Here is a 19,317-nt window from a genome sequence, read left to right as displayed (position 1 = left end):
AATAACTGATTGTGATTAGCCAATTTCTTAAGCTTACGTCTTAAAGTCTCATTGTAGACGCCGCTTAAGTTTTTTTATGTGACAAAGCCTTAAGCCCTTAAGCATTTCAGTATAAAATTTACTGTTTATGCCCTATCTCTGCATCCTTATATCTATGAGATGATTAATTTGCTATACACATGAAAATCCATGATAAAAAACTCCATATTTACATAAAATTTTGTCAATAAATGTGTCATTTTGAACATGGTTTACATAACAAATGGTAATACATTGTAATTTATTTATTGTGAACAAAAAAATTTTATATTAATTTATTTGTAGATGGTGATGTGATGAAATCAACTCCATGGGGATTAAAAAGAGTTTTCGCATTTTTTACAGGAATAATTTATATGGTTATTATGTTGTACGTGTTATAATTTGCTTAAATATTATAATCTATGATTATGCGACAAATCATGATTTTTTTGATTTATTAGCTGTATTATTTTCTTTTTTATACATGTAACGTTACTCTGAAAATAGTTTTCAGACACTGGTCAATATTGGCACAAACAGATCAAGAAATCAATATAGTAGAGATTATTATCCAGGTTCCGGGTATGGTATCTGTTTGAAATATTTATGCTAAATAATTAAAACGTGTAAACGTGTAATGACTTCTGCTATTATTTATTATGTGTAGGTCACGTCCATCAACACGTAGGCTTGGTAGACCAAATACAGGAAACAATGTTGACATTCCATTTTTTGGAGGTTGTAGCAGTTGCACAAAATAAAAAGAATGTTTTATACAATTATTTTAATAAGAAAAAATAAAATAGATTGAGATTAAAATTAGGATATAATTGGAAAATGAAACATTTATATCAATACACATTTATATCAATACACATTTATATCAATTGGTTTCACATCTTATAAAAAAGTAGTTAATATGTAATATTTAATATGTTGAAAATTATTCTTACTGTTCTCAGTACATAAGTTTTTATAAAATATTAATTTTATAACCAACATGTATTAAAAAAAAACGCAAATCCTTAGTGATCTGATACTTTTTTTTTATGTCGATATGTATATGTCAAAAAATGAATATGGATACAGTTATTTTATTTTATCAATTATTTTCTATGTTGTTATGTAATAAGAGAATCTATATTCTTATCATTAAATAATATAAGAAATGGATAAAATGTAATTATGTATCTTTATTAGATATGTACTAAACATTGAATTATATTATATCTGCAATACGTGCAAAGCAATAACAATTACCAAGTTACCTTTATTATCAAAGTTACATTTTTTATTCATTATCATTATTGAAAATATATAGTTTTTATCACATATATTATAGACTTTTTAGTACTGACAATGAATATCAGAATCTAGCTTAAATAAAGATTACAAGATAAATATTACTATTTATCATTTTTTTACTCAGATTGTCTTTGTTATTTATAGCATTTGCTGTTGTTCTTATAAATATAGCTACTCTCACATTTAAATAAAAATCTATGATAAAAAATGCATCACGTGTTATGAATAGCATTCATTTCAGAAAGGAAAAGTAGAGACAAGATAAAGATTTCAATGAAACAAAGGAGAGAGAGTTTAAAAATGGCCAATTTTGGCCGTGAACCGTCAACGGGCACTTTTAAAACTGATGCAGTTATCATTTTCAAAGTTCCATGAAAGAAAGCTTATTTACCTAAAAAAGTTGGGGAAAAGTCAAACCAATGACACCATCTTATCTCCCCCTTCAAACCATACAACTTTTGTTTGAAACATTTTTGCCGATCTCAGTTTTCAAGATATTCGGCTGAATGGATTAAAATGAATTATCCTTATGTGTTGTGTGTATATATGTGGGGCCACACGCGCATGTGTACTAGTTTTAAAATCTATCATTAAAAACAAATTTTTTTTTTTACAAAACATTCAAACAACTTATTTTATTATCTTTCCTGAGCTTTCTTAGATAATTAAGCTTTCTTTCATGAATGTATGGACTCTCAAAATGATAACTGCATAGGTTTTAAAAGTGTCGTTTACAATCAAAATTGATCATTTTTAGATTCCCTCCTTTCACATAGTTAAATATTACAATCATAAATTCTATTGATATTTTAAAAAGAAACAATTCTCAAATAATTGAATGAAATACCTCATAGTATTATAAATAAAGTAGCAATTCTTATAGGATTTATATATGTTATTTTATATGATGTATAAATACGATAGTAATACATGTATATGACAGATCTAAGTAAAATTTGCCTGTGTATATAAATCGCATTGCATTATTTGAGATTTTATTTACATCTCATCAAACCATACAACTTTTGTTTGAAACATTCAAACTTACAAAATCTTTGTAATCAATCCAGCTGCGATAGTAGTACCTTCTAATCGTAACATAACTCTACCTAGTTGCTTAATATCTTTGTATAGTTCCATGCAGACTGGTGTTTGTGTCGTGACCTCAATGATGGCACTAGAATTTTTCGACAAGCAGCGAGGTTTTTTCTTGATTATATTTCCAGTACTTCGATGAAGCTGTGCTATTAACTTTGTAATAATCGCTGGTTGTATTAAAGACTGCTGATGCATTACTACTGGAAGACCTTTCGTGATCGGCTTTGTTATCGCAAATATTACTATGTGCGCTTGAAAGCAGGTCGTTACAGGTACCGGATTCTGCGGATTACAAATGATATTGCCAATACCCACGTTTTGCTGCTCAATTCCTGCCAATGTTAATACAACATGATCACCGGCGAATGCATTTCCCGTTGAAACTTCATCTATTTGAAGACCTGTTTAAATGTGTAATATATAATATTGATTCATTCTATTGCAGAAGTCTAATATAAACTTGGTTTACAAACCTTTTACAATTGCAATCTCGTTCTGAGGTAGTATTAAAACTTTGTCACCCAAAGATACCATACCTGTTTCAATGTGACCAAATACACAGAATCCTGATCCAGTACCTTTAAATATATCGTTCACTGAGAAACGGAATGGTTTATTTACAGGACGCTCTGGACACTTAAAATTATCAATAACAGTAACTAAAGTAGGTCCGGTATACCTAAAATTATTTATAAAATGATTTATATATAAGATGAAACCATATATATTAAATATAATGAAATATATCATATATTGAGAATATTGAAATATATCATATATTGAGAATATTGAAATATTACCAATTAGAAAGCTGTTCCTTTGGTTTTGTTACAATATTTTCTCCAGATAAACCACTGCAAGGTACAAAAGTGATGGTATCTTTAAAACCAACTTGTTTCAGAAATACACTCATTTTGTCTACTATCTCATTGAATCTATCCTTAGACCAATTTACAGTGTCTAGCTTGTTAACAACTACAGCTAGTTGCGATACTCCTAAATATTCAACAAGAATTTTAAAAGTTAAAAATATAGAATAATTGATATTAAATATGTTGACTTTTTATAATTAAAATTACAGAACTGAAGATTACCCAAAGAACGTAACAATAGGGCATGCTCGCGTGTCTGTCCACCACTGTCAAATCCAGTTTCAAATTCGCCTCTGGTTGCATCAACCACCAATAAGGCAACATCTGCTTGTGTAGCACCAATTATCATATTTGGAATAAAATCCTTGTGGCCAGGTGCATCTAGGAGAGTGATAGATTTTGTGTCTGTTTCAAATTTTGAGTGGCCTATGTCCATTGTTATTCCTCGTTCTCTATTAAAGTTGTATTATAACTGATATATTTTCCTGCATCTTCTATAATATATGTTGTATAATTACCTTTCTTCACCAGTTTCATCAAATACCCAAGCATAGGCAAATGACTGTTTTCCTATTTTCTTGCTCTCTTGTTGATATTTATGGAAGAGTCTCTGTGAGACTTGACCTAAATCGCAAAGTAGTCGCCCGAGTAATGTGCTTTTTCCAGCATCAACATGTCCTACAACCACTAAATGAAGCTGTTCCTTGCTGTCACCTCTTTTATTCTTATATATTGCTTCGATGTTCAGTTTTTCTTCGTTAGATGCATTAGATTTTACTTTGAAATCTAATTCTGATGTTAAATGATTCAATACAGGTGATTGACATCTTGGACTATTCATTTTTGGCGAGATTGTTCTTTTTTCTTTTTGTGCAATATCTTCTTTATGCTTAATTTCAGGACTATTCCGATTAGATCTATTTGGACTGTCGCAATGTGGATTCAATAAATCTGCGTTTTCTATACCACTTAAATCAAAACCCTTTACAACAGGTTTTGTTCCAGTCGGCACAACTTTTACAGTAGACGGTGTTGTAAGTTTTAACGTAGGTTTTGGTGATAATTTACCTATCATGAAATTTATTCTCAGATGTGTTAAGATGGTTATAGGAGAGAAGAAAGATAAACTATAATATTTATAAACATAACTATATTAATATTAAAAATAATATTAATTATAATTAAATAATAATATCCAATAATAGAAATGATATTTAAAAGATCATAGCATTATACTATTATAGTATGAAACATCATTGTGTATGGCATACACGCACGCGCGCGCATATATCATATAACTCATTTAAAAATATTTTCTTTAATTCTTTCTATTATAAATATAAAATAATAAAAGCTAATTAGTCATATGGTTAAAAGTATAAAAGCATATAATTAAAATCTAAGTATCTCTTTTATTATACAATTATACTTTTATCATATATTTTTCAAAAAATGTTATTCTAAATATTTCTATATATAATAATATTTATTCCATCTTTTAGATGCACTTCACTGTCGGTTTGAATATTGATATGGAATAGAAAAATCGAAAGGTTTAACTGTGTTATAATGTTGCACAATGACTTTAAGAACTGGTTTTTTGATCTTCCATTTCCTACATAAAGTTCTTCCAAATACCGAAACATTTTTTTTTATACACGGGAGTTTAACATTTCTCAAGGCACATAAATTTAAAGTCACGGGTAACATGTTTGGTGTTACTCTATCATCTTCAATGCATATTTCTAAATTATGCATATCATAATATTTTTCTGAAGTAGTCAAATTAGTTTTACTAAAAGCATTGACAGTTAAAAATTCTGCTTCCTTAAGAGCAGTACTTAAATCAATCCAATCATCAGATGATAGAGTACAAATGTCATTTACAACATTTATTGAATCTTTAAATCTTTTTTCCGAATTTGTATTTCTCATAATGCTTTCTGGAATTGTGATATCCATATTTGAAAAATCTTTCTGGAGCAAATCAATTTCATTTTTGCTTAAAATATTTGTAGATATTAACTGCCTTTTACTATTTTTACTGTTATAAAATTTTGGTAATTGTATATTTCTTTTCTCGTTATCGTTTTCTTTAATAGGTAATTTTGGAATAACAAATTGTGAGATTGATGGTTGGTATCTTTCCTCAGATTCTATATTATTATTATTATTAATTATATTAGACTTTTGCAAATGTGCAGTTAAAGCAGCTAAAGAATTGGAAGACTGTTCATTCGCATCATTTTGAGAAGATATTTTTGTTTCTAAATTTATGGATTCTGTATGATGAGAAATAAGTTCAGCTAATGATGAAAAAGTTTTCCGGGAATGTTTTACATCTTTTGAATTATTTATGTTACTTGGTTGATGCATAATCAAAGTAGAATCTTTAAATAAATTATGTTGTTTGTTGAAAGAAAATTTAGGTATTGTAAACATAGATGTGTTAGATTTATCAACTAAAACACCTTACCTTACCGATGAAGTCCAATAGAGAAAACATGAAAAAAGAGAAAGGAAAATCATTAAACTGTTCTAAATATTCATATTATTCTAATATAATATAGAATACATATAAAATGTGATCTTATACAATATATACCTGGATATCGTTCTAATTGTTCCTTATTCGCCATTGAATCTGTAAATATATTTCAAGATTTTCTGATGTATTAACAGATATTTTAGTTTTAAAATCTATTATGACTTAATAAGCATACCAGAGATATTTTTCGGTGATGATTCCTTTAAAATAGCATCAAGTGCTACGTTTGCATCAAAATTTGATAGAATAATCTTCTCTTTTAATTTAGAATCAGGTACCGTATCACCTATAACATTTCTAATTGTTTCTAAACAAGACATTAACTTAGTTCTTTCTAATTCAGAAAAGTTATATTTTCGAGACTCATTCGAGACTGGTAAAGGATCATCAATATCTTCATTATCTTCTACTATATCTGGTTCTGTGATGAATGAAGCAATATTTTGTTGTTTGCTTCGATCAAATAAAAATTGTTCCACTGTATATATAATAATATTTGAAATTACTAAACTGACTATTTTATTATATATCAAGACTATGTTCCAAAATTGATTATTAGTAGTAAAAATATATAATGCACATTACATAAATTATAAATTTTTAGCAATAAATTTGGAACACAGCCTAAGAGTACCAGAAAAATTATGAAATATATACCACTAGGTGATACACAATAATCATCTTCCATTGAATGTCCATAAACATCATCATAGCCGTCATACTCTGGAGAAAAAAATACATGTTTTATTTTTATAATACATCAGGAAAAATATAGGACAAGCAGAAGCAATCAATTTGAAATTTATTGCTTCTTTTTATTGCTTTATTGCTATTAATTATTTATTAGTTATTACTTATTTATTGCTTTATTGCTATTAGTTAGAAGCATGATGAAACACAAATTGCCAATTTTCATACATATTTTTAATAAGATAATAAATAAAAAAAAAATAATAATAATAAATAAAAGAAAATTACTATTAAAAAATTTATCTTAAAAAAATTATAATCACGAAATTCTTTTCCTAATAATTAAAAATTTGGCAAAATGAACTAATTCATAACGCATATTGTGGTACTACCTACCATCTGAGTAATTCATAGAACGGACGTCTCGATGTCGCGACATATCTTACACGTGATGTAAAATTATGCGACGGTGAGAGATCACTTACGTAGTTCTATGTACATTTTCGAATACGTGAAACCAAATTATAAATTACACGGTAACATATACCGCGATAGTTACGGTCGGGTTACAGCTGGTTATTACGGCCATGATAGTAAGAAGAAAGGTGACCTTAAGTCCTGGTCTACAATAGACGATTTAAGTCTTGAGTCATAAGAAATGGACGAATCATAGTCGAAGAATAGGAGAATAATCGACTTTGATTGGTCAATTTCTTATGGCTTAAGGCTTAAATCACCTATTGACCGGGACTTAAGAAAAAGATTCCGAGGGATGTGCAATGTCAGCCAATCAAGTTTTCAGCTCATTTGCAAAAATTCAATATGGCCGACAGAGTGTTAATCGCGTAGCGCTCGATTGCCCACGTTGTCGATTGGCCAATTTAAAATAAAATTATTTGATTGGTTGATACAGAAAATTTCCAGGCATTGGTCGCTGTGTTCAATTGCAACGTGGTCAATTGAGACGCTTCCAAATTTTGTATTTAAAAAAAAATTAATAAGTTAAAATTTACGCGTTTTAAAATAATTAAAGTTAAAAATTTATATTTAAAAATGTTTAAATTAGATTAAAAGTTATGAACTTTTCAATTTTATTACATAACTTTTAATTTTTTAATTAATTACTATCTAATCCTACAAAAAAATAAATTATATAAGATAAATTGAATTTTTCATAAAAATATTTATTTTTATATATTTATTATTATTTATATATATTATATTATTTATATATATTATATATTTATTATTATTTTAGATTAAGGGGCTCCTGAGTAGTTACCGCGGCCATATTGGAATTGTGACAGGCGGAAATAACAATAAAGTTTATTGCGGTAATTTTACAAATAGAGATATTTGACTGAAAATAACACCTAATATAGCTTTAATATATGGCTTTAAAATACTTGGACGGAAAATGGGCGGTTGCTTTCTCTTTCTGATAATCAATAAATAACTGTAAAAGGCATGTAAGATGAAGCCTGTTCAGAAAACGCACGATTTGACAGCTATTGAAAGAAGTGGAAATAATGCTTTTTATATGTAATGTCCGAAAATAATTTTAGTTGCCACCCGTTTTTACGAACTTGATAAGTATGAAACAAATCACATTGCACGATTAAGAATATAACGAAAATAACCGCAATAAAAAATTTCGTCGCATATCATTTATATAAAGATGAACAAGGATGAATGAGCTTCTATTTTACATTGCTCAACGCGGAGTTCTCAACTGAGTATTCAGGAGCCTTGTCTTTTAAATTTTATTTAGAAATTACATAATATGAAACATAAAATCATAGTTTATTTAATAGACAGTTTCTTAAATAGAGATTTTACTATAATTATAATCTACTTAGCACATTAATTTCTTTTTCAGCTAGTCTTGAAAAATATTGGATCAAGAGCTAAACTTAATTTCGCCCATGGAATCATTCATATAATGCGATACAATCTTCATATTAGATTATATGCCAAAATGAGCATGGCTACTAAATAATTTGTTGAAATGTTGATGGTATTGATGTGCATTACACGCTAAAACTTAAATTTTTATTGTATTGAATAGTGTCACTGTGTCACTGTTGGAATGTTCCGTGTTGAACATGATATTACACTGTGTCTTCTATGTCACTTGCTGGAAAGCATCCACAATTAATTACACTGTTTAATGAAATCTATATTGAGCATTTTATCAATAAAGATATTTATATTATATTTTTATATCTAGATAGATTAATGTACAACAGACTTTAATCTGCGCACTCAATCGAACTCGCGATTAGCTTATTGATGAAATCATAAACTTCATCAACTTGATTTTAAATATGAAAACTAAAACCTCGCTTTTTTACGCATATTTAGTCAGAGATAAGAAAGGAACAAATCAAATTTAATTTGATCCACTTCTCTTTAAAATTCCTTCAAAAAACGATAAACAAAATAAATACATATTAAATCATTTCACCACAAGGGTGAATGATAAAACTTGAGATCTAAATGGCCATGCTGATTGGTGCTCGTAGTTACTTCTTGACCGCATGATGGCGGCTTTATGTTTTTTTCGGTTTTTTCTGCTTCCAGCAAGGCAGGGATGAAAGGTTTTATTTGATTATCTGGTATAATGGGTGTCGGAACAGTGTTCATCTCGAGGTTACGTTGCTTTTGTTCTTCCTCGGAATAGAGGCTCAGAGAACGTGGTCGCTCCAACTTCAATGGTGGAAGTGGTGACGTACTACTGCCGTAGTCCTCATTACTGAAAAATCATCTTGCCCAACAAATCATGACAATACAAACAAAAAATCGATAGCAATTATATGTTCCTCTATCTTGTCCTGAATTTCAACAGATTTGTAGCAATTATTTCCTCAGCAGGGATTTTATTGTGTTTACTAGATACTGAACTTATGCAAACTAAAACTAACTCAAAAACAAATTTATGAAAATATGAAGACAAAAATTTGAATTTGTATTAATCATAAATTAAAATAATGAATAAAAGATCAAAATTAAGAGGTATAAAAATATAAAGTAAGGCATATCGTACATACTTTTAAATCACTTTTTCATTTTTTAATTTTACAAAATTTAAATCAAATACATTTAACGTAATAATTTTAACTTAATATTTAAAGAACAAATTTTATATTTAAAACAAATAGAAACTTAGATGTATAATTTAAACAGATTAAAGTTTATTTTATCTATCAAAATATTCTGAGAGAAAGAGAAACATAATTTTAGAATTTTTACAACATTACGTTATATAATATATGATAATAAAATATAGTAAAAGTAAAAGTTTGTTTTTTTCATACAACTATATATGCATTTAATATGCTTTATGAATAAACTCTAAAACGTGAGAAAATTATACAATTTCTATTGTAAACATAAATTATGATGCTGAAATATAATATCATGTATTATACAATTAATTATAAAATAACTAAATTTTTAGATTCAAATGTGTTTCAAACAGAAATAGATAATACAAGCATTTCTCAGCCAAAAATCTTTGGTTTCTATATAATAATCTTTTTTTTTGTTATTTTTACTATTTTTCACCATCATGGACTATTAATTAAAAATGGTACAATTATATGCATATGTGTGTGTGTGTGTGTGTGTGTGTGTGTGTGTGTGTGTGTGTGTGTGTGTGTGTGTGTGTGTGTGTGTTGTGTGTATATACATACATATATACATATACATATACATATACATATATATATATATATATCAGGAAGAAATATTTGGAAGAAATAATTAGACGAAAATTGATAATGTAAATTAGAAAAACGTAATAACACTAAAAAAAGTTGTATATTTTTTTATAAAAAATTATTGTTTTATATATAGAAATTTTCAAACATATATAATTTTAAATAATTTTAAAAAGTTTCAAATATATTTATATGAAATACAAAAAAATATATATATATATGTATACACAACATACGCGCACACACGCACACACACACACACACGTATATATATATATATATATATATATTTACATATATAAATGTATATATTAAACAAACAACACTTATTAATATAAATATATTAATATTTTTTATAATATGTACCTGTTAATTATAAATAATAAATAATAAATATTCATTAATGTTATTAGAAAAACATGTAACATTTGAACAAAATTACCCTTTTGAAAAAAATTGTCTTTCTAAAAAATAACGTTCAAGTTCACGTGCTCCTAATTATTTTCTATGTAAAAAGTACATTTTATTTAATTATCTCGATATCAGTAAATAAATATTTTATTACTTCTATATAAAATATTTGATCTAAAAGACTGATGGCTGTCAATAAAATTTAATTATTAAACCTTATAATATATTATGAAAAATTTAACTATCAAGAATTTAACTTCTACTGAAAAATAGTTTCAGTATTGTACAATGTATACGGTTTTATTAAAATATAAAAATTTGATGTATCTAGGTTTCGAAATTAAATTTTTCATATATATGATTATAAGGATAATAATTATTAAATTTTATAATATAATTTTATAATTTTATTAATATTAAATTTTACTGACACTTATAAGTTAATGCTAGTTTTTTGTATCAAATCTTTTATATGATTTAGTATTACTTGATGTATCAGAATTTTTAATATACAATATATACAAATATAATAATTATATCAAATTTTCTGACAACTACAAAGTAATGTATTATAATGAAACCTTTTTATTTTTATAAATCTTTTTTTATTTTATATATGAAATTAGAAATTGCGTCAGTTTTTTTACATCTATAGAATAAAACGACTTATTTATTGATATAGAGATACATAAATAAAATAGGTTTTTTACACAAAATAATTAGGAGCGCCTAAATTTGGCGTTACTTTTTACTTTTTCTGAAAAAATAATTTTGTTCGGTTTGTATATTACGTAAATTCTCTAGTTATTCTGCATATATATTACGATTAGAGTATGTGAAAAAAATAATACTAAAAAAACAACATTACATATGTTGTCATAAAATTATGTAATATCAATGAAGATACGTTTTTAATATCTCTCTTAGTCTTATTGCTCATGTCCGAACGTGGTGATTTCTCTCATATACCTGTAATGCGCATGGTGATTATACACAGGTGGACAGAATAGTTCCAACATTTTTATTTTTTATGGATTTTGGAACAAATATCCAATTAAAGAATTCCTCTCCTAGTTATCTCCATAAAACCAATTTTCTTATTGGATATTTAATGTATTCCTAAATCCATTAAAGTATTGCAACTGTTCTTCCATCACTATATATATATATATATATATATATATATATATATATATATATATATATATATACTTTATAATTATTTAGCACCGAACGATAAATTTTGATAGAAAGATTTTCTTGGCAAGACTACTTTCGATAATTTGCCATTGTCTTTGAAAAGAAAACGAGCGTAAATATTTTGGCTCTGACGAGAATCAAACCGGAACGTACCTAGCACAGTAGACCAATGAGCTGTCTACTATGCCATGATTGTTTTTAATATATTTATTTATAACTATTGTCGATTTATATTTTTGTGGTTTCGTACTAATTATGTTTTCTTAATATAAAATATAGATCTATAAGATCAATAAATTTCATTTTATATTTATGAAATCTATCTGGAATTTGAGTAATCAACAGGTTGGTTTTTGTTCCTGCACTGGTTACATTAGTTCAAAAAGTGTACCATTTTCTGTTTCCAAAATGATGTCAATGGCATTGTTTCTTATTCCAGTGCAACAAACTTCATGCACGAGTTCATTGAACTGGCTGTGCACTAGATCTAGAGTCAGTGCAAGCATCAGCGTGTATTAATTCAGCTACAGAAAACAGAGCTTGAAATAGTGCGAGAATCCACGCATAATTCTTAAATATTTACAACACTAACATAAAATGATATACGAATCACAATTTAATTAATTAAAAATCGTAACAATTGAACATTAAATTAAATAAATAAATAATATATATAATAATATAAATAAAAAAAATAAATTACAATATCAAAAAAGATATAAAGATATAAGTATTTTAAAAAATATTTCGTACCATTATCTTCAATTATGAATAGTCCTAATGATGGAATTGCATTTATACTTTCATCTTCATCAGACGAATCTAATATTTCCGTATAAATAATATGAGACACCATTTTTATTTTATACCGTCTAGAACATTTTCTATTCCTTGTCTGCATACACTGTCAGTTCTGGCTTGCACTAGTTCAATTCAGTTCAGTTCTAATGCAATCCTAGCGCAAGAACAGAAAATAAACCTAAGATAATCCGAAAAGATATATCTAAATATGCTCCGATAAGAGATAAAATTCATGTTTAGTGTAAAAAGAGTGTTTCAATAAGCTGTACTTTTCGACATTATACTAATATTATTAAATCATTATTGTATACTATTATATATATCTGCTAACTAAATGAACTTTTCAATACTGCAAATAATGAAGTCAGATTAATAATCATCAATATAATCATCACTATGAATTATTTAAAGTATTCCGGATTATTTAGTATTTTAAATGTATTGAGCATATGTTTTTAATAAAATACATTTTTAATAAAATTAATTAAAGCTTTGGTAATAATCATTATAAAAATAAAAATATTCAACAATACAAAAATATAAATACAAGCAACATACATCCTCATAAATTTTCTTTTACAATTCCGCTTTCTAAAACGTGCTACATCTGCTAATTAATCTAATTTATATTTATAACTAAAAATTTCTCTTTAAATTTCCTAAAAATTAAATTTCCATTCTAAAACCATAAAAGAATAACCTTCTAGCAAATTAAAAATATATTATTGCATGCAAGGATATTTTTCTCATGGAATATTATTATTACACAAATTTTTTAATTAAGGCTCCTGAGTAGTCACTGTGACCATATTGGAATCGTGACGTCAGAGGCGAGAAATGACAATAAAGTTTATTGCAATAATTTTGCAGATAAAAAGATATTTGACTAAAATAACACTGATATGGCTTTAAGATACTTGTGAAAAAAGCGGCTGCTATCCTTTCTCTTCCTGACAGTCAATAAATAGCTGTAAAAGGCATATGAAACAAAGCCTGTTCAAGCAGAAAACACATGATTTAACAGCTGTTGAAAGAAGTGGAAAAAATGCTTTCACATATAATGTCCAAAGATAATTTTAGCTGCCGCTCATTTTTATGAATCTGGTAAGTACGAAACAAGTCATATCTGCACGATTAAACACATAATAACGAAAATAGCTACAATAAAAAATTTCGTTGTTCACATGTCACTTATGTAAAGATGAACAAGGGTGAATGGGCTTCTATTTTTCATGGTACGTCGCTATCGTCAACGCGGAGTTCTCAACTGATTACTCAGGAGCTTTAAATATTAAAAAAAATTATAAACTAACTAAAATTATAAACTAACAGACTTGAAGCAACTCAAGGACCAGTGCGAGAATTTTACTCACCCGGTATGCTCGGCTGATTGACCAAGCACCGCTGTGTTATGAATTATCTAAAAGAAAATGTCAATATATATAGAACATATATAGAATTAGTCACACTGTATTGTTATAATATTAAGAAAAAGAGAAAAGCTAAGAAAATCAACCAACATTATATGATTAGTTTCCAAAGTAATATTACATTCAAGCTTTAATCATTATAAACTTCAAAACTTCGTAATTTTAAAAATATTAAAAGATATATTTTGTGCTTTCTCTTTCTTCTATAATATATCATATATTTTACACATACATTAATACATAAGTTTTATGAAATAATTACTATATCTATGAAAAATTAATAATTAAAATATACACATATATGACAACAATAAAAAGAACATTTTCAGCTATTTCTTTATATTATTCTTTATGTTACACTCACATTTGCCATAGAACAAGGCGGTCGTGCAGCTGCGTATCTACCAAATGAGCCACGAGAAACGGATGTCACACATGGGACCGCATTGAGACTGAAAATAAATATGTCATTTTCTTTTATATAATCACAAATGATTTACGATTCACAGTTAGCGTTTTCTAATCACATGATGTTTAATCGGACGCACCTAGCGTTTTTTCCACTATTGTCATTATTACTTGGCATATTCTCATTCAAGTTTGCTTTGGGAGGTAGGCTGTATCTGTTGTTCCTCACATATCTCCGCTCTACGAAAATAGAAATATAATGCCAGATGAGAATTTAATATTTACGTATGGACGCATACACGTATGCACGCGCGTATGCACGTGTGTATGCATGCGTGTGTATAAACGTGTATGTGCACGTTGTGTATGTGTATAAATATAAAAATATATATTTGTGGATCTTCTTAGTAATGTAATCTTACAGTATTTAATGTGTTAACATCGATTAAATTTAAACACATCAGTTTTGAAATTTATCATCGTTCATTAGAAATAAATTTTTTTGGAAAGTGTTTCAAAGTGTTTCAAACAACCTATTTTATTATTTTGGAAGATTTTCTGAGCTTTTTTAAGTAAATAAGCTTTTTTCATGAATGTATGATCTTTGGATATGAAAAATTACACATTAACTAGGTTTTAAAGGTGTAGCCAAAATTGGCCATTTTTAGAGTCCCTCTTTTTTAATGTGAAAGATATTATCTCAGCCAAGGATCGAATCTGGATCTCCCGAGCGAGTATCTTACGCACCTTCTTAAAAATATTTCTTACAAATTTCTAATTATTATCAAGATATTGGGAAATTAGACATAGCATTCAATTATTATGTTTTTTGAGTCCGTAAATGGCTGGCAGTTAAGTTTAGAAATGATTCATTAAATTTATTTAATTAAATAAAAAAAAAATAGGTGCTTAAAATCTCATCCAACCGTATGTGTCCATGAGTCTCTTTATTGTCTGTACAGATTATATTTAGTACTCAAAGATATAAATTATTTTATTAAAATTTACTATTTGTGTAATTCAACAAAAATACATACAAAACAAATAATTACGTACCGTCATCAAAGAACCCTTCAAAAACAACGAATTTATTATTCTGTGGAATAATCTTCGAGAGTCCATAATATTTGTGTAGAAAAGCTAAAAATTTTTCCGATGGTCGATCTATCGCCAATTTCACTGGTCTAACATTTTCCTCCTATGAACGAAATCATTTTATCAAATATAGACGTATAAGGCCAAGATTGTATGAAGAAGAAAAATAATCAGATGTATACACATGGGCGTATTATTGAATAAAGAATAAGAGGAAGGAACATAAATGTTTTCGAAAATGCATAAATGTTTTCAGTACAACGGATATGACATCGTAAAAGAATGAATCAATTGCGATTATTGATACCTGTGACATATCAATACCTAATCAGTTTTTCCAATGATGTAATCTTGTATTTTGTTCTTGTTTCTCTTTTTGCGTTAAATAATATTAAAATAAATAAATTAAAATGGTGAGTTGCTGCTTATGTGGCTTTTCCAAATCAACCTTGAAAAATTTGGGATAATCATTTTTATAAGAACCTAATTATTTTCCCAAATTTTGAATTCGCCATAATAAATCCGCCATTTTGAATTTTGAAGTTCTGATATATTCGGATTCAGCAACCTCAAAATCCTTAATACTAAAATTATATCAAAATCTAAGAAATTTTTTTTCACACAGGGGTGACACAAAAATCTTATTTTTGTTACTTTGCGAATAGGTTAAAATTAACATATGATCATTTTACTTATCATTCTTCTGCTTTGCACGGAACATTAACAATCTAAATTATGATTGCGTACGATGCCTTCTATTTCTGGAAGTAATATGCCTTATATGATAAATCAAAGATATGATACATCATAGCGAAAATTCTCTTCTGAGAATAGCCTGTTTCTTGCGATTATTATGAACGTACAATTAATGAGAAAAAATGTTACATCAGACATATCAGTTATCTTTGACAAACACATTTTTTGGAAATGTAATATTAATATTCCATCACTTATATTCTGTGTAAATAAAACATTAATCATACTAAATTTCAAATAAAAAATTTAGTATATTCTTATACAATAATTATTCTTTTTGTATTTAATATTTTTCTGCGTAAAATATCATTTGGATTTTCAATCAAAAATTCAATTTTGATTATCTGAAGGATTGAAAAAAATATGTATGTGTACTAATTTTAATTATAGTTTTTCTTAACTATACTAGTTATTATCGATCAATTAATAAATTAATCGATATTCATTAACTATATATCAATTTAAACTACAATTAAATATTTCTTTTGGCAAATATTTAAATATAATTAATATAATTTAATTAATATAATTTAGTATAATTTAAAGATCAAGTACGTGTACACTAAACTTACATGTAACATGTGTTGATAGAGAATATTGCCTAGACCCATTCGTTGTCGCGATTCATGTACGTAGAAATCTAAGATGCATCTTGCCTGTAGTTGATAATGCTCCCCTGTTTCATCGAATAAAAACAGATTCTTTGATCCTGTTTTCAGTAAACCCACCACGCTGCCGAATCCGCTAAAAAAACAAGCACACGCATTTTATATATGAATGAATCATAATCTTCTGCAAGATGACTTTGGAGGATGTTACACCTTTAAATCATTGTCATAATGACGTCATCTTGCTACTTAGGATATTATAAAATTCGATATGATAAAAAATAAATGAATAAAATTATTTTCAAATTTCAACTTCATTTTTATTCTTAAATATTTTATACAATATTTATATAAAAATCTTGCAGGTATTTTAGCTCAGCGAAATGAATTCCCTGTGAGCTTATTTAGTCGAATTTTGTAAGCTCCTCAGCAATTTAAATTCCTTAGGAGCTATATCTAAGCTTTGTGCTGTATAGGTGTATTTCAAATAAATCCATAAGTGCAGAAAGAAGGACTTACTTATTTGCGTTATTATCTACGAGAAGGTAAACCGTGTGATCCGTATCTCGAAGTTTCAGAGCACTCGTAACGGATTTGTTGAGACCTTGAGCTCTCGCCGATGCCTCACCCATATCATCCAATATTCTACTTAATAGTCTCTGACATTCACTAGAAAAAAAGAAATATTTATTATTTATTTTTGAAGCAATTAAATAAAGTAAATGCATTGTAATATATGTCATAACAAGCATATATTACAGCATTTGCAAGCTAAAGATGAATACTGTAATGTATTTATTATATTCTATGATATTTTGATCAGATGCTTATCAAAGCATTAATTGAGTGCAGCATTATTCCACATATAAAATTTTAATCTTATACTAATAAATTTTAAATAAATGTTTTAATAAATTCAAGTAAAATCTCCAATATTCAATTAAACTAGTAATATAAGGTATAAATTATTGATAGAAGAAAAGCCATTTGTCAATAAATTTATCAATAAATTGCTCGTATCAACATATTTTTCATTAGAAGTTGTTGAATTGTATGAAATCTATATGCATATGGAAACCTATCCTATCCATTGGAAAATAATATATCAATATATCATATTAGGAAAACATTTTTACCATATGAAAGATGTTATCTATGTATATGTCATAAGCTTTGATAATTCGTTATATGATTATGATTAAGTACAACGCATATCCAATGTACAAATTTCTTTATATTTTATAGATATAAAATCTATATTATAGATGTAGGTATATCAAATAAATCATTCGCAAAATCACACATACGCCTAAATACATGTAGAACGATTAATAGCCGAGAGAATTATTTTAGGACTTTAGTCTTGAGAGTACTTACTTCAACTCGCGCCGATCGCCCTTGAAATCTTCCGGTATCAAGTTGTACGTGACCTTGTTAATCTTTCTAGGCAACACTTTATTTACGTTGAACTTGAACTCCATCTCGACGATATGACAGGAAAATTGTGTCACCGTTCTCTCTGTTGCTTCCTTATACACAACGTTTCCGTTTCGTTTCCTTTTTCCGCGTTCCACGTCTCGTCTGAATAGATGACCACGAGTCCGTTTTTTTTCAATTCTGCGTTCACTTGGGGCGACAATAGGGCTTGTCTTGAATATGGTCGTGTTTATGCAATCTTTTGCAACAATTTTACTTCATGTGTAATTGTCACATTGATCGATTCTTCTATCTCTTTTTCTCTTCCTCTTGTCTCTTTTCTCCTGTCATTCTCTCTCTCTCTCTCTCTCTCTCGTATCCGTGCGATGAGCTTCTACGACTAATGTAGAATCTCGTTCGAATTTTGTATTAAATTGTTAATCTTCACATGATAACTTGTCACGTGAATGTATTATAAAATCGACTGTCCCATTCTTTTCTATCTTCTAATAATCTTATATTCTGAACTTGTCTTGTCCCGAGGTTGTCTTCGTGTATATCAATGCGATCACTTTTCGTCATCTATATCATACATAAAGACGCTCCGTAACTAATTTGATCAGCTATAAAAGAGCAACGAGTGAGAAAAGCAATTCTGAAATCGATCGGTTCTTAATAACGCAGAGCTAACATAAACTCATACTCACTTCACGGTTCACAACCGACTGATACCCACCTCACCATCGTCACCGTTTGCGTGAAAACATGAAGAAGCGACCTCCATACCTCTCCTTTCACGAGAAAGCGACCGGCGATTCGTTCAAACATAAAACAAGCGCTTTTAAATATCAAACGCTGTTTTTGTCAGACGACAGATAGAAAATCGATTACATATCGATTACATATAAAAATCTGATAAAAATCTGATCTTTATAG

The 19,317-nt window shown here is 27.8% G+C and overlaps 3 protein-coding genes and 1 long non-coding RNA gene across 4 annotated transcripts; 2 read left to right on the top strand and 2 right to left on the bottom strand.

Moving 5' to 3' along the window:
• Window positions 1-104: 104 nt before the first annotated feature.
• On the top strand, window positions 105-1,277 carry LOC105428661 (selenoprotein K). The gene is made up of 4 exons (XM_011641087.3): window positions 105-265; window positions 325-409; window positions 529-603; window positions 689-1,277. Exons 1-4 carry the CDS (start codon window positions 247-249, stop codon window positions 780-782), a joined length of 273 nt encoding a protein of 90 aa, XP_011639389.1. The 5' UTR covers window positions 105-246; the 3' UTR covers window positions 783-1,277.
• A 1,004-nt stretch (window positions 1,278-2,281) lies between these two features.
• Window positions 2,282-7,155, bottom strand: HBS1 (translation elongation factor EF-1alpha (GTPase) HBS1). Its single transcript, XM_011641088.2, has 9 exons — window positions 6,931-7,155; window positions 6,502-6,567; window positions 6,020-6,322; window positions 5,902-5,940; window positions 3,815-4,364; window positions 3,519-3,748; window positions 3,225-3,420; window positions 2,898-3,103; window positions 2,282-2,825 (listed from the first exon to the last, which is right to left on the bottom strand). Exons 1-9 carry the CDS (start codon window positions 6,971-6,973, stop codon window positions 2,371-2,373), a joined length of 2,088 nt encoding a protein of 695 aa, XP_011639390.2. The 5' UTR covers window positions 6,974-7,155; the 3' UTR covers window positions 2,282-2,370.
• A 641-nt stretch (window positions 7,156-7,796) lies between these two features.
• Window positions 7,797-8,757, top strand: LOC105428665 (uncharacterized). The gene is made up of 2 exons (XR_016139023.1): window positions 7,797-8,127; window positions 8,418-8,757. It is a non-coding gene; the product is annotated as an uncharacterized LOC105428665 (long non-coding RNA).
• On the bottom strand, window positions 8,284-19,230 carry LOC105428664 (alpha-tubulin N-acetyltransferase). The gene is made up of 9 exons (XM_011641091.3): window positions 19,089-19,230; window positions 18,343-19,004; window positions 17,485-17,634; window positions 16,930-17,101; window positions 15,563-15,704; window positions 14,647-14,746; window positions 14,463-14,550; window positions 14,042-14,088; window positions 8,284-9,289 (listed from the first exon to the last, which is right to left on the bottom strand). The coding sequence occupies exons 2-9, from the start codon at window positions 18,444-18,446 to the stop codon at window positions 8,998-9,000; spliced, it is 1,095 nt and encodes a 364-aa protein (XP_011639393.2). The 5' UTR covers window positions 18,447-19,004; window positions 19,089-19,230; the 3' UTR covers window positions 8,284-8,997.
• Window positions 19,231-19,317: the final 87 nt, after the last annotated feature.

The sequence above is a fragment of the Pogonomyrmex barbatus genome, unplaced genomic scaffold, assembly GCF_055798465.1.
Source record: "Pogonomyrmex barbatus isolate J1 unplaced genomic scaffold, ASM5579846v1 scaffold2, whole genome shotgun sequence".
Classification (NCBI taxonomy): Eukaryota; Metazoa; Arthropoda; class Insecta; order Hymenoptera; family Formicidae; genus Pogonomyrmex; species Pogonomyrmex barbatus.
This window is presented reverse-complemented; position numbering and strand designations above follow the sequence as displayed.